The 16,595-nt window shown below is 38.7% G+C and overlaps 1 protein-coding gene across 3 annotated transcripts in view; it reads right to left on the bottom strand.

The window, feature by feature from the left end:
- The window catches only part of COL19A1 (collagen type XIX alpha 1 chain), a 1,371,841-nt gene that overhangs the window by 1,315,921 nt on the left and 39,325 nt on the right, over positions 1 to 16,595 (bottom strand). For all 3 annotated transcript variants that reach the window (XM_073626739.1, XM_073626741.1, XM_073626740.1), the window contains exon 2: positions 6,547 to 6,672. In XM_073626739.1, the coding sequence (XP_073482840.1) occupies positions 6,547 to 6,634 (88 nt within the window). In that variant the 5' untranslated portion in view covers positions 6,635 to 6,672. The remainder of the gene's footprint in view (positions 1 to 6,546; positions 6,673 to 16,595) is intronic.

Genomic DNA, 16,595 nt, shown 5'->3' with positions numbered 1-16,595 from the left:
TTCAGAAAAAAAACATATATTCTTTTCCTGTAATTCAAAACTGTGGTTGGAGGAGTGAGATTATGACATCCATCCACCCTCCAATCACAGAAAGCCTTTTATTCAGTGAAAAGAATACCAGGCTTTTTCTGAGGAAGGAAGGCATACAATAAGCGACCTGCTATGATCCATGTACTACCGCCAGAAAGAAAACTTTTATCACTGGACATCTCTTGCCTACAGTATTGTTGGGGATGAATAAAAGTAACATTTTCTTAATGGGGAAGCATAATAAAGGTCATTTATTTTTATACAGCATATGGCCCACAATTTTCTTTTTTTCTCCTGGAGTTCAGCTTTAAGCATGGCAAGAGGTTGGTGCCTTGGTTGTTATAGCCTTGATTTCAGTAACATGAAGCTAATATCATGTATTATCACTACCTAAATCTGCAACAAAATCCTAGCATTAAAATGGCAGAATGTGCACATGTGTGTGGAGGTTAGCCATGGAAGCATATGCTTTTGTAAAACCGAGGATTTATACAGCAGCTTATTTCAGAATGAAGAACACATAATACAGTATAATCAAGTATCTATACAGTACGTAACATTTGTTTGAATTTCCCATGCAATATTTTTGTGTTTGTCAGCACTCACACAAAAATTTTTCTGTACATTTATAGAGTAATACGGTATTTTATATCATCGCTAACCTAATGGGCAATGGCATTAAAGCAATATGCAGTGATTTTACTCCCTGCAGTATTTTCCTTGTTTATTGCATCATAGCTCTAAAGCAGTCTTAACAGCAGCTGCTTGGCACAGTTCATTCATATTCAGCTTGTTATCCACAGACATCCTCAACGTTAATCCATCATGGCACACTGGCTTATTAGTCACATAAAAAGAGAAAAATGCTTAATACGGGCATGAATTCCCAGATAGGTTAGACAAGCAGAATGGATGGTCATTTTGACATTTTGGAACACATTTCAGTATAATATAGTTATTCAATTAATTTTAATATCATTACTGCTTGAGATATGTCCACAACGGTATGCTTTAGGATTTGTTTATTTTTAGTGGAAAAAAAAAGAAGCTGAGCTATAAGATAAGGCATATCATAACCATATTATATAAAACATTGGACTTTAAAAAGGTACCAAATTATCAAAATAACCTGAACAAAGTAAACTGAATAACATGTATAGACTGTAATTTTTTTGTTTACTATTTAAAAAATAAAACATGCTAAACAGTTTGCAATGCAGTTTTTTGGATATTTTATTAAGATTAATTTTTGGAAATGCTGATATTTATCAAAATAGCTAATATATGTATATTTCCCATGCAAGTGTTGACTTTCTCCCATTTGGGTGCTCATACATCCAGTATAAGATCCAGCTATTTGAAATACAGTCAGGTCCATAAATATTGGGACATTGACTAAATTCTAATCTTTTTGGCTCTATACACCACCACAATGGATTTGAAATTAAACGAACAAGATGTGCTTTAACTGCAGACTTTCAGCTTTAATTTGAGGGTATTTACATCCAAATCAGGTGAACGGTGTAGGAATTACAACAGTTTGTATATGTGCCTCCCACTTTTTAAGGGACCAAAAGTAATAGGACAATTGGCTGCTCAGCTGTTCCATGGCCAGGTGTGTGTTATTCCCTCATTATCCCATTTGCAAGGAGCAGATACAAGGTCCAGAGTTCATTTCAAGTGTGCTATTTGCATTTGTAATCTGTTGCTGTCAACTCTCAATATGAGATCCAAAGAGCTGTCACTATCAGTGAAGCAAGCCATCATTAGGCTGAAAAAAAAACAAAACAAACCCATCAGAGAGATAGCAAAAACATTAGGTGTGGCCAAATCAACTGTTTGGAACATCCTTAAAAAGAAAGAACGCACCGGTGAGCACAGCAACACCAAAAGACCTGGAAGACCATGGAAAACAACTGTGGTGGATGAGCGAAGAATTTTTTCCCTGGTGAAGAAAACACCCTTCACAACAGTTGGCCAGATCAAGAACACACTCCAGGAGGTAGGTGTATGTGTGTCAAAGTCAACAATCAAGAGAAGACTTCACCTGAGTGAATACAGAGGGTTCACCACAAGATGTAAACCATTGGTGAGCCTCAAAAACAGGAAGGCCAGATTAGAGTTTGCCAAACAACATCAAAAAAGCCTTCACAGTTCTGGAACAACATCCTATGGACAGATGAGACCAAGATCAGCTTGTACCAGAGTGCTGGGAAGAGAAGCGTATGGAGAAGGAAAGGAACTGCTCATGATCCAAAACATACCACCTCATGAGTGAAGCATGGTGGTGGTAGTGTCATGGCGTGGGCATGTATGGCTGCCAATGGAACTGGTTCTCTTGTATTTATTGATGATGTGACTGCTGACAAAAGCAGAAGGATGAATTCTGAAGTGTTTCGGCCAATATTATCTGCTCATATTCAGCAAAATGCTTCAGAACTCATTGGACAGCGCTTCACAGTGCAGATGGACAATGACCCGAAGCATACTGCGAAAGCAACCAAAGACTTTAAGGGAAAGAAGTGGAATTTTATGCAATGGCCAAGTCAATCACCTGACCTGAATCCGAATGAGCATGCATTTCACTTGATGAAGACAAAACTGAAGGGAAAATGCCCCAAGAACAAGCAGGAACTGTAGAGACATTTGCAGTAGAGGCCTGACAGAGCATCACCAGGGATGAATCCCAGTGTCTGGTGATGTCTATGGGTTCCAGACTTCAGACTGTAATTGACTGCAAAGGATTTGCAACCAAGTATTAAAAAGTGAAAGTTTGATGGATGATTGTTAATCTGTCCCATTACTTTTGGTCCCTTAAAAAGTGTGAGGCACATATACAAACTGTTGTAATTCCTACATCGTTCACCTGATTTGGATGTAAATACCCTCAAATTAAAGCTGAAAGTCTGCAGTTAAAGCACATCTTGTTCAATTCATTTCAAATCCATTGTGGTGGTGTATAGAGCCAAAAAGATTCGAATTTAGTCAATGTCCCAATATTTATGGACCTGGCTGTAACTCAACCAGCAGGATCCTCAATACCACAGAGAGGGGGAATCACTCTTGATGCTTCATTGATCTTACCCCTGCATTTGAACAAATATGACTATGTATACTTCATGTTTGAAATATTCAATGTGTGATGCAAACTGATGTCCACATTTAGCCGCTAAATAGTGGTAGAAGACAGATTACAGAAGAACATTTTATTTTTCAGTGCATTTTCTGGCTATGATGTTCACTTGTATTCTGTTAAGGGGTGACAGATAAATTTGATCTGAAGCTTATTTGCCTTATGATAGCGTTGTCTATATATACTTTTAGAAAATAAATGCTTTTTTGTTTAATATTTTTGCCCATAAAGTCAATTCAGATGTCAAGAATTACAGTATATACTGAATTCAAAACAGCTAGACACAATGAAAGACTTCAAAGAGAAGGCCACATTGCGCAAATGCTCAAACTGGGCACGCTTTGTATTAGCAAGGCTAATGACCAAAATATTTAGCAATGCAATGTGTGACATTTGTTTTCGTTAAGCTATTTTTTCCAAAAAATAAGATGCAAATTGAAAAATATGCTAACTGAATAATGGGCTCAATTCACAAAGCTTTAATACCAGCCTAAAGCACTCTTCTTTCAATAATGTGTTTTTAAATTTCATTAGATGCAACTGAAAATAGCTGTCCCTTTTTTAAAAAAAAATACTTATCCTAATGTGTTAGCTTTGTGAATTGAGCCCAACTGTATTATATTTTATTAAGTGAAAACAAAAAAAAACAATGTTTTATTTCCCATTTTAGTTTCCGAAAGCTTCAAGGTATATGGGTATTGCAGTTTCCCCTTTCAGTTATAAAAATATTTCCTGGCCCTTACAGGTAGAGTAGTGACTAAGATGTTGACACTTGCCTTGAAGCACTTTGGTTCTGGCTTCAGTTTCCACTAGACACATTATTTGTAAATACTTTTTATGTTCTCATTGTTTTTCAGTCAGTTTTCTGCATTTCCAAAAAGACAAAACTATACTAGACAGTTTTTTTATTTCAATTAAATTGCCCACTGTGCATGTCATTTTTGTGCATGTGAGTGGCTGTGAATTCCTATGTAGCAGGGACAGTGTAAAAAGATTTTGTTCATGCTATACTAAAAACTACAGTGAGTTGCTATAAAGCAGCTTTATAGGTAAATGGCATGTACAGGCAGTCCCCGCTTTACAAACAAGATAGGGTCTGTTAGTTTGTTCTTAAGTTGAATTTGTTTGTAAATTGGAACAGGTACATTTTTTAAGTGTAGCTCCAGCCAAAAAACGTTTTTTGGATAGCATAGGGAAGGGTTCACACCCTTATAATGTTTGTTTTGCTCTCTGTGCCCCTGTTCAGAAGATTTCACCTCACTTTCTGTCCCTGTGACAGTTGGATTTTGAAAATTTTGGGTTGTTGTGGAAACAAGGATTGGTGATAAATCATATTTTTCCCATGATAACGCTTGTTGTCGTTGTTCAGTCGTTTAGTCGTGTCCGACTCTTCGTGACCTCATGGACCATAATGTGCCAGGCTTTTCTGTCCTTCAGTGCCACCCGGAGCTTGCTTATTTTCATGCTCATTGTTTCGATGATGCTATCATCCATCTTGTTTTCTGTTATCCTCTTCTCCTTTTTCCTTCCATGTTTCCCAGCACCAGGGTCTTTTCCAATGAGTCTTCTCTTTGCATTAGGTGGCCAAAGTATTCGAGTTTCAGCTTCAGGATCTGTCCTTCCAGTAAATATTCAGGGTTGATTTCCTTCAGGATTGACTGGTTTGATCTTCTTGCCGTCCAAGGAATTTCAAGAGTCTTCAACACCATAGTTCAAAAGCATCAATTCCTTAGCGTTTAGCCTTCCTTTCGGTCCAACTTTCACAGCCATAGGTTGCTACTGGGAATACCATAGCTCTTAGAAGAGTAAATTTCCCTTCCTAGGAGTAGATTTCCTCTCACTTTCTGTTGTCTCCTTCCGTTTGTAAGTAGTAGTCATTTGTAAGTCAGATGTTTGTAATCTGGGGACCGCCTGTATTGCATACTAAAGATGCAGTGTATTATGCATTCTCCCATAAGCCAGCCATAGACCGATTACAATTTGGCCAGTTCAGCAGAAGAGTTTTGATCTATCTATGGCCAGGCACAACCAGTCTGTTTTTTTTTTTCATATAATCACTGCAGCTGGCTATAGCCGGCAGCAGTGATCTTTGTTTTTTGATGGCAGGGACACATCCAGCTGTCAGAATACAATAGCACAATGGCAGGGATTCCCCCATAAGTACTGGCTATGTTGAAGAGGAAATTGGGCGATTTTCTTTCCTTCAACCCAAAGTTAAAGGAAATAAAAATTTGTATCATGTATGGCCAGTCTAAAGCCCTGTACACATGGGCGTAATGTCGGGAGACATTTCCGGTACAAAAAATACCAGCCGACATTAGGCCCATGTGTATGTCAGTCTGTCCGACAGAAGCCAGCCGGATGTGCATGCTGGAAAACCAGCAGTCGACCGGATCCCAATCAGCGCTCCCAGCCAATGGCAGAGAGTGCTGATCGGAGTGTTCTGGCAGGGGGGCTCAACAGGGGAGATCACTGGACTAACCTCGCATGGTTAGTACAGCGGCTCCCGACCATAGCTGTAGTTGTGCATCCCATGGGGTTGCACAAAAAAAAAAAATGTAGTGTGTACCAGGCTTAAGAGAAGGGTTTTGAAGGTTAAAGGTAGAGGAAATTACTTGAAAAGGTGTTTTATTACCTCTCTTTTCACAAAGAACAAAGGCGAAATAGCCAGTGCTTTCTTAACTATCTGATAAATAGGTGGTCGCTAAACAGGTTTCTGTTATGACCCTTTTCTACATGTACAGAGTGTCTTGACGCAATCCTAATAAGAACACAAGCAGCCACTTTCCTTAGGCAAGAACATGCAATACAACACTACTAATGTACACTAATAAAAGGACATTGCAAAAGTAATTTGACAGACAAATAACCATTGTGAATAGGTGTCCTGACTCCTGACTAAAGGGAAAATTCTCTGCATCCTAGCATCCCTGAAGTGTACGATAACATCACCTAGCAATGATCAGTTAATGAATGATGAATCCTGCATACAGACAAACATATTGTGCAATGTTATTCCATCAAACAGTAGTAGAGTGTATACATAAACATATGGGCTTATACTTCCTGGAAAAATAAAAGGGAACCTAAATCCCCGTCTCTCTGCAAATGTAACAGAGCCTTCATTTTAGAACATGATGCAAAGTCAAGTAAACACTAAAGGCATTGTATTGCAAGAGAGAACACATGTAACCCAACCCTTTCATACATTATCACCAGTTAAGGTTTGGTACTTCAGCTGCTGTAATAAGTAAGTCACCAGAAATAACAGAACACTTACCAATGAAAGTTGGTATGTCTAAACTTAACCTTAATCCTTTAATGCTTGCAATACTGCAAGTAGAGTAACAATATATGGATGAAAAAGTACTAAAATTGCTTACCTGTTTTATTGCTCACTGCCATTGAAAAACAAAGCGGGAGCATGACCTTCATGATGACATAAATAATCCATAGTAAAACAAGCTTCATTTCTTAAAGGAACCATATGATCCAATATCCAAAATAGTCTGTAGTGCACAAACAAAATAATGGGGTATTATTAGGAATACCTGCTAAGTGGTACAAAATTAACACTGCTTAATGTTTTTTCAATTATTATTTTAATGCAGAAAATACCACAATAAAAAAAAAATAGGATACATGCATATGATTAAATGTGATTTTAATACAACACAATTTTTAACATCCAGACAATAGTAATTCACCAATAAATGTAACTATTTAAAAATGACAACTGTTGCATAAAGGCATAAATAAATCATGGTAAAATTAATCAATACTTGCACGTAGTTATATTTATTTATTTATTTCAGGTACTTATATAGCGCCGTCAATTTACGCAGCGCTTTACATATACATTGTACATTCACATCAGTCCCTACCCTCAAGGAGCTTACAATCTAAGGTCCCTAACTCACATTCATACATACTAGGGCCAATTTAGACAGGATCCAATTAACCTTCCAGCATGTCTTTGGAGTGTGGGAGGAAACCGGAGTACCCAGAGGAAACCCACGCAGGCACAGGGAGAACATGCAAACTCCAGGCAGGTAGTGTCATGGTTGGGATTCGAACCAGTGACCCTTCTTACTGCTAGGTGAGAGTGCTACCACTACACCACTGTGCCGCCCAAGACTGTACACGTGATTTAAGAAAACTACTGAATCTGACACATATATACTATATTACAAAAAGTATACACACCATACACACATTCCTAAACCTCGTGTACAGCCTTCCCAGAGGATATGAAGCTGTTATAGTGGCAAAGGGTGGGCCAACTCACTATTGAACTTGACGGAATACGACCAGGATGCCTTTAAAGTTCATGTGCGTGTAAAGGCAGGCGTCCCAATACTTTTGATAACATAGTGTATTTAAAAAAAAAAAAAAAAAACGCACTAAGAAAAATATTTTTTTCTTGTTTATGTGCTGTAGGATACTGATCTGTCAACAATTCTTGATGTCATTTATTAATATAAACACCAAGCTCCCAACTATCCCTCATTGGAATGGACAAATAATACAAGAACTCCTTTCACTTTAAATGCTTCATTCTTAAATCTGATATATAAATTCATACACGTTATAACAGTAGAAAATATTTAAATTGCACTAATTGCACTAAACATTTCATATTTCCTTCAACTGACTAGATCATTAGTAGAATAGTGCAAATGAAAAGCCCTATTGGGCTCAATATTTTATGTATTCATTCTTAATTTTTCATGTACTCATGGGGTGGCAAATGTGCACTTCTTGCCTAAATATTTTAAAAATGTGTTCCTAGTTACCTTGTGAGTTGTGAGAAATGTATAATACATTATATGGGGCCTCAAAGCATAGAGCAATGAGTAGTATATAAGGCTACATTCACACGGATGTTTGTATCTGACATCAGCCAAGTACCAGTAACCTGCACTTGAAAAAGTTAAAAATATTTCCTGCAGGTAGTCGTGGTTTGTAAATGAGTTTATCTGAGTTTAGCTGTGTTTATGTACATTTAACTGCATTTTGGTGTGTCAGCATTTTCAGGCATTTTTGCCCAATACCTAATTTTTGGGGAGATATTATACCACAGGTACCTCCTCTTCTTCTTTGGAGGCGTTTTTTTGTGCAAGGAGATAGAGTTGTGCAAATGAAATGTAGTACAGAGCAAAGCTGGTGGTTACCATTGTGTGCCTGCTAGGGAGGAGAAGATTCAGCACTGAAGTGTTTCTCTGTGATTCATTGCGTTGTGGTTTAACAGTCCATACAATTTAATGGGCTTTTTTAAAAACACACCAAACCGCATGGTACTGTGGTACCATGCAATTTGGTGCCAACAAATCCTATGCATTTGCAATTTGTGTTTGGAGTGCCATAAACAATTTATTGGCACCCGCAGGCAGATCACAAGGGTAATGTGGTCACCTGCAGTGGGGGAAACATGCACAGAACGTACCTTTCCTGCACTGTGTCCAGCGTTCGAATGTGCCCTGAGGCAGATAGATAGACAAATATAGTGGAGATGGGTACAGAGCACTGCACCTGGAGCCCACCCACTTGTGTGACAATAGCGAATTCATTTTCACGTTTGTCTTCCTGCTTTTCCTCCCAGCCAATCCTGGCTCAGGAAGTGGGTCCTGAGAAACGATAGACTGAGAGAAGAAGCAATCCTAATAGCTGCCGAAGAGGAGAATGGAGGAGACGCAGGGGAAGCCGTGCCGCCGTGAAGCCAAAGAAGGAGGAATCGCTGAGGCCCACCCCCCTGGATGAAGCCCGCAGCAACCTAGATGGGGTAAGTGCAGGGACCGATCGACCGACCGGGGAGAGGGGGGAGGGAGACCCTACCAACCGCCGGGGGGATGTTGGCGGCAGACAGATTGCGACACAAAAAATATACCACCAGCCGTCACTGGTGTCCACCTTGGGGATATTTTGTCCTGATGTACGAGGAAATTAGAACCTATCCCAATAAATTTTTACAACTTTACTGGAATGTCAGTGTCCACCTTTGACAGTTTACTAATTACTGTTAAGCCACAAACTGCAAAGAATGAATAAAAACATGAGGGGGGACGGGGAAGTGTGTCATTTTCTGTTGCTAAACACACCACAGCTATCTGAAGCTAAAAGTTATGTGCATTTAGCCCACATTCACATCAGGGCGATTTGGCATGCAATTTGACAGGGCAATAGCACCGCTACGAATCAGTGTGACTTTGCTGCACTGCACCGGTTCCCAAAAGTAGTTCCTGTACTATTTTTGGCGACTTCTGGGACAATTTCAATAGACATCTGTGCAGAAACCCACACAGATGTCTCTGAAATAGCTTCCAAAGTCGGACTGACATGCGGATATGAAATTGTGCGAGTTCAGCTGAACTCGCACGATTTCTAACCAGCAGCAATGTGAACCTAGGCTTAGTTGGAGATAGAAACAAAAAGCCAACCCTGGACACAGCACTCTCCTTTTCCTAAATGCAGTTAAATGGTATGCAACTAAACATTGATAAATTGCATTGCAAGTCCAGCTGCTTTTAGAAAAGTCTTCTAAAGGCAGCTAAACTCTGAAATGTAGATGCCCGTACAAATGTGGCTTAATAGTTACATAATAATTTACCTGATATACAGTTTGTACAGCTCTATTAGACTGCTGCTGGAGCAGAACATATGCTAAAGAGTTATACATTTAAAAGGTATCGGTCTCAGCAGTGGTACTACCTTTAAAGTATAACTAAAAGCAAAACTTTTTTAGAGGGGAGAGGGATTAGAACACCTGTGAGGTTTTTATTGCTTTCTGTGTCCCTGTTAGGGAGATTCACCCTCTCTATTTCTTACGTTTACCATTATTACTTAAAGTGAAAGTAAAAGAAAATCCCACATTTTGGGTTGTCCCCAGAAAAGTAATAGAGGGGAAATCTTCTAATGGGGACACTAGTTCTGATGGCCTGGGGGTCCCCAAAAAATTCCCTCAGTTTGCAGGGATTGCCTTTCACTTCCTGTTTGGCTATGGGACAGGAAGGAAAGAGAAATCTCTGCAATGGGACCCAGGTGGCAACAAAAAATAAATACAAAAATCTGACAGGGGTTTGTTTTAATTCTTCCTTGCTCTATCCAAAATGAAAAAAAAACAGTTTTGCCTATATTTCTACTTTGGGAAAATTGTTTAAAACCAGGGAGTCCTAGTGTAATTTTTCTATGGGATTTGTTATATCTAAGTATATCCCACTTGTATTTCAAATCTGTTGCAATTATATCAAGCTTTTGACTAGCTAAAAGGACTAAAAGGAGGTGTTATTATACAATTACGAAAATTGCAATTACTACATACACTGACAAGTAAGGTCATAGTACAAACAGATTTCCATTATCTCAGTTTGGCAAACATTGTTCAGCTGTCAGTGTTTCTCTACCAAACACATGGGCCAACTGGCAGACTAGCTATAAACTACCAACTACTTTGCCTGGGTTTGGAGAACTCTGCATTTCTTTGACAAGGGCCATTACCCTTTAGTGTACAACCATACTGCAATATCATACTAAAACATGGTGCATTATACTGTATATTAAAAAAAAAAATATTCTGAACTTTAAAGGCTATTCACACATGCATGCATTCTCAAGCCTGTTTTTGGCACATCAACATGCATTACAGTGCATTGTCCATTCATTTTAAAGGACCATGAACATGCAACCACAAAAAAATTATTGCTTGATTTTTTTTTCTAGTGTGTTTGAAGACAACCTATTCATACTTTACTACACATGTTACAGTTTGCTGAGAGGCAGGTGCATTTGCTTATTCCATGCTTGTGCAATGGGGTGCCATAGAAAATAAATCATTGTTGTACCACCCGTTAACATACATAACAACATGCTGTAAAGCACACAGGCATAGATGTAATGTCAACCTAATTAGAGGCTTCACCTTTATCTCTCAAACATTGGAAAAATCCCTCCTAGAGAACGAGTGCAATAGAATTCTCCCAAGCATGCTAGTCTTCCAACCTAAGGCATTCAAGTCTCATACTGGCAGGAGATCTTCCCTGATGTATAACAGCAACTATTATATATACATAAGAAGCTCCTTAGAGACTATGTTTACTACCTCACATCCGCTTCAACTTCTATTTTCCATAAAAAATATTTTATCATGTCTGCATCTTGTATTAGTAATGCCCAAGAAGGGAATGCAGAATAGATACACACTCATTCTGAGCTTATGCAGACCACCCAGAAGGAATTTAATGGTCAATATCAATAATACCTAGGCTAGCGGGAGCAACCTAATATATAATAAAGAAGAAAGATGCATGTATATATGAAGGAAAACACATCCCAGTGCAAAATTAATATTTATGAAAATATTTCATTTTATCTTGCATAGTTGGATGTACACATTGTGATTTATAATAGTTCCCTGGGTATATATATGATTTGAAAAAAAAAAAATATCACAAAAAGGTTCTGCATTAAATCATAAAAAGGTGCTAAAAAGTGGAAATTACATTAACAAGAGTGGCTGAGAACAAATGATCATTAAACTATTCCTCCTCGGTTTATAAATAGGACAAAAACAAGATCTTAAAAGGAGATATTTTTCATTGAATTCTTCACTTGATATGGTTTATTTATTTAGGTTTTATTGAATTTTTTTTTATTTATCTGTGGGTGGATGTCTTAAGCAGGAATAACTCACAGGTTATCTATCCTGTTTGTCCAAAACCTTCACCTGAGATCCTAGTGTCACTCACCTTCTTCAATTTTTATTTATTTTTTTACTTTTTCCTTATTTTACATATTTGGAAAATGTCACATGAAGAGTATATATCTTCTGAAGTGAAATTCCATATCAAAAAACATTTTAAACTCCAATAACAAGATTTACCAATAATATAATTGTGGATGAGTTTAAATTTTGTAACTTCAAGCTATGTAGATATTTTATATGTAAGCAGAAAATAGCTACTAAACACATAAATATGGTATGTTTGTTTGTAATCTTTTGCCCGGAATATTTGAAATCTAGTATTTTCTGATTAGGGACTTGAATCACACTACCTAAAACATATTAATTTAGAAGTATAGCCATGTCTTTCCCCTTCCTCATCTTATTACATTATATTGCTGTATTATATTCAGTTAATGCTTAGTTCTGATTGCAACTTAATATATTCTGTTATACGTTGACCACAGGTTTCCAAATAAAAGATCCATTTTCTTTAGTGCTGCAAATCTACAAGATTGCATATCATTTTGTACTGTAAGTAGGACCGCTGCATTTCTAGCCTAGATTTTAAGACACATGGAACATCCTCTATTCCCTAATGCTTACCTTGAAAGATCTATAGTTTTATGTTGTCATTTAATTTGATGTACTTCTAAATGGCCAGCTGCCAGAAACATAACGTATTGCTTGCCATTTTAAATATCTAGAAGAAGACATGAGAGTTCTCAATTGTGACTTTACTGTCAAAACCGGTATGCCTGGTAGATTGGTATCTTACTCAAGACTTCGACATTGAGTTTATTGTGCCTGCTGCTCGTCCACCTGTTGCACATCAAACCAGTCTCCCTCTTCCTGACAGACACTCAGACTCAAACAGTCAGACAGCATGTCTCTGCTGACTGTCACTAACTGCCAGTATGCTTTTGTGCTGTGCTGGTTGTTGTTATGTAATAGCTGACAGATATCTCAATACGTTATTGTTTATTGCCTTTTACACAGATTGCATCATCGTTATATGTTGTCCTTCTTGACGTTCAGATAAGTTCAGAAACAATAACCGGGTCTCTCTCTTTGGCTATCAAGCATCAACTAATAAGTTCAAACACCAGCACAAATAGTTAATTATAGATGATTTATTTTAAACAATAACACCTATGATACCAAACAGGAAAACAGTAAAAAAAAAAAAAAGCAAAACAGATAACTTTGAAAACTACATTTAACTTCACCATACAGTAAAACCTTGGATTGGGAGCCTAGTTCATTCCAGAAACATGCTTGTAATCCAAAGCACTTGTATATCATAGCAAATTTCCCCATAAGAAATAATGGAAACTCAAATGATTAATTCCATAACCATTTATTCATGGGTCCTTCAGTTTATAGTCCATATAAAAAGAATATAGTAATATGACCAGGTTGTGTAACCATAAAATGTCCATTAAAAAGCCTCCACAAGGGGATTAGAAGCAAAATCCAGCAGGAGCTACAGAGTATAAAAGAGAAGAGTAGCGCCTCTAAGTGTAGCAATATGTTGCTAAATGATGTACCTTCATTAAATGTAACCACATTGCTACACTTAGAGGAACCTCTCTTCTCTTTTATGCTCGATTGTGACTTGACGCTACTTGTATATCATGACATCGCTTGTATATCAAGTCAAAATGTATTAAATCATTTTGCTTGTCTTGCAAAAAGCTCTCAAACCAAGTTACTCTCAATCCAAGGTTTTACTGTATATTAATTTACTCTGGAAAAAACTTTTTTACTATACAGAGGAAACACCTTTACCATGTTGTACAGTGTGTCTGTAAATAATGGATATTTATTTTAATCTTATGATATTAAGAAAAAAATATATCATAATTCTTCAGAGCCTGTGAGGGAAACATCATCATTGAACCTAAAAAAAATTTTGAAATTTTCATTTTCAGAAACCACTTTAGAGAGCTCATTAGTGAAAACTGGAGAGATGAAAATTCCCCATAACAACCAATTATGAGTCACCTTTCTTATACAGAAAATTAAAGAAAGAAACATGTTTGGTAGTTATAGGTTACAACCCCAAATTTATGCTGAATTTATTTTCTCCAGTTCCCATAAATTAACTCCCTTGTCTGCAGGCTTCAATTTTTCTTAAGCATGGCACACCATATGTCAATGAAGGTTTGCACATACCCAAACCAAAAAAAATGCTAAAAACTGTGCTATGGGCTTGCTGATGGCACTAGACCAAAATCTGTACACTGATTAAACTACATCTAATATAAAGAAATAGTGCACGCAATTTGATCTTTATTCTAGTCTGGCTGCTGCAGTTAGCGCACGAAAGCTACTTTCACACTGAGGCGCTTTACAGGTGCTACAGCACTAAAAATAGCGCCTGTATAGTGACTGTAAAGCGCCTCTCCTGTGTCCCTGAGGGCTTTCACGCTGGATCGGTGCACTTGCAGGAACAGTCAAAAAAGTCCTGCAAGCCGCATCTTTGCAGCACTATAGGAGCGGTGTATTCAATGCTTCTAAAGCACCCCTTCCCATTGAAAACAATGGGGCAGCGCCACAAACCCACCGGCAAAGTGCCACTGCAACAGCACTTTGCGGGCGGTTTTAACCCTTTTTCAGCAGCTAGCGGGAGTTAAAACCGCCCCGCTAGCGGCCGAATAGCGCCACTAAAATGACGGTAAAGCGGCGCTAAATATATCGCCGCTTTACGCCGATGCCCCAGTCTGAAAGTAGCCTAAGTGTGTCTGTTTTCTGTCCTATGATACTGGGCAAGACTGTAAAAACTCATGTCAAAGCTCTAACATTTTTTTTTCTTGTCTCTTTTCAACTAATAAATAAACCAACCTTATACACTATACCCATCTACTCTACAAAGAGCAGAGTACAAGCATGGTGCTGACTTACTTCTGAAAATGCTAACTGCGTTGCTGTCTAAGATCAGGAGTTTTAAATAAAAGAAGAAGAATGAAGGCCCCTTGAACCGCCTTTAGGGAAAGGGAGCCTTGACTGCTGGAAGCATGGCATCACTGTGGGTGTGAACCTAAAAGGGAAGTTAAGTAGCTCCCTTAGGATTGGCAACAAAGACCTGAGGTGACTGGGTAAAGCCTGAACCATTTGAACTTTAATGCATTTGAGTTGCACTTTATTTAACCACAGTTTTCAGCGCTGTCGCGCTTTGAATGACAATTGCGTGGTCATGCTACAGTGTACCCAAATGAAATTTTTATAATTTTTTTCACACAAATAGAGCTTTCTTTTGGTGGTATTTAATCACTGCTGATTGTTTTTATTTTTTGCTAAAAAAAACAAAAAAAGAGAAAATTTTGAAAAAGAAAAAAAAAATTTTTTAAATCTGTTGTTAGTTTAATATTTTGAAAACAGGTAATTTTTCTCATTCATTGATATGTGCTGATGCGGCTCTGCACTGATAGGCACTGATAAGGCAGCACTGATGGGCACCGGTGAAGCAGAACTGATGGGTACTGATGAGGTGGCACTGATGGGTAGCACTGATGGGGACTGATAGGTGGCACTGATAAGCGGCACTGATGGATGGCACTGGTAGGTGGCACCGATGGGCCTTAATTGGCAGGCAGCACGGGTGGGCATTGATAGGTGGCACTGATGGGCAAAGGTAGGTGGTACTGTGGGCACTGGTAGGTGGCACTGGTGAGCACTGGTAGGTGGCACTGGTAAGTGGCACCGGTAGGCACAGGCAAGGCAGCGGCGGCTCTGTGTGAGGGACCAATGTCCCTCTGACAGAAGCCGGTGATTGGCTTTTTCTTTCCTTCACACTGTCACTGGCTGACAGCTGATCATGTGGTAAGGGGCCAGGATTGCCCCCTTACTCCGATCTGTGATCAGCAAAGTCCCATAGACTCGGTGACCACAGAGCGCGCCACGCGCACCCTACAGGCAAATAAGGCCCATAGCGCAGGCAGGAGGTGGTTAAGATCCCAGTTTTGCCATCTGGGCACTAATGTACTGTTTTTTCATGTAGTTTTGCTTTATTTGTTTGCAAAAGCTCTGCACTGTTATTTTTGTTTTAAATACCTTTTGTCTTGCTGCAAACATGTTCTTTTCAGAAGGAGGCCAGCTATGACAGATCCTTAAAAGGGCGTTAAACCTTCTATTAGGTGAATAAAAATAAAACTAAACTAGATGAGAAAAAGGGAAGGGACTAGTTTGGAACCCAGTCAGTGGGTCTTGACTCATGCCTAGAGCCAGATTTTTCAGCCAGTATGTATCCATTAATACATGGATGCTCATAGCACTTAGCAGTAGCAAACCACTGTGCTGAAATTTGAAATATACAGTATGATCCTCATCTCTGCACAGGCTCTATTATTAGTGAACCCCCATAGGTATCTATAGGTGCACACAATAAAGAAAGTGCTACCCATGGCTGATTGCACTAAAGATCACAGAGGATCCTAGTAACTTGGAGAAAGCAGACTAAGGCCAGCCATAGATGCAGCAATTTCTTGATTCCCTTATCAACAGAGACCGTGTTGACAGGGAGATCCCTCCCATGGAGTAATTGTGTTCTCCCAACGGGGGGGGTGGGGGGTCAGGGGAAACCACAGCTGTTCTGTGAAGAACACGATGATTATTGCTAGCAGCTATAACAGCTGCTAGCAATAATCGCATGTAAAACTTGGCAGGCTGACAAGCCTGCCCATACATAGTTCGACTCTTGGTCAGTTCTTGGGA

This window comes from Aquarana catesbeiana, linkage group LG04 (genome assembly GCF_042186555.1).
Source record: "Aquarana catesbeiana isolate 2022-GZ linkage group LG04, ASM4218655v1, whole genome shotgun sequence".
Classification (NCBI taxonomy): Eukaryota; Metazoa; Chordata; class Amphibia; order Anura; family Ranidae; genus Aquarana; species Aquarana catesbeiana.
This window is presented reverse-complemented; position numbering and strand designations above follow the sequence as displayed.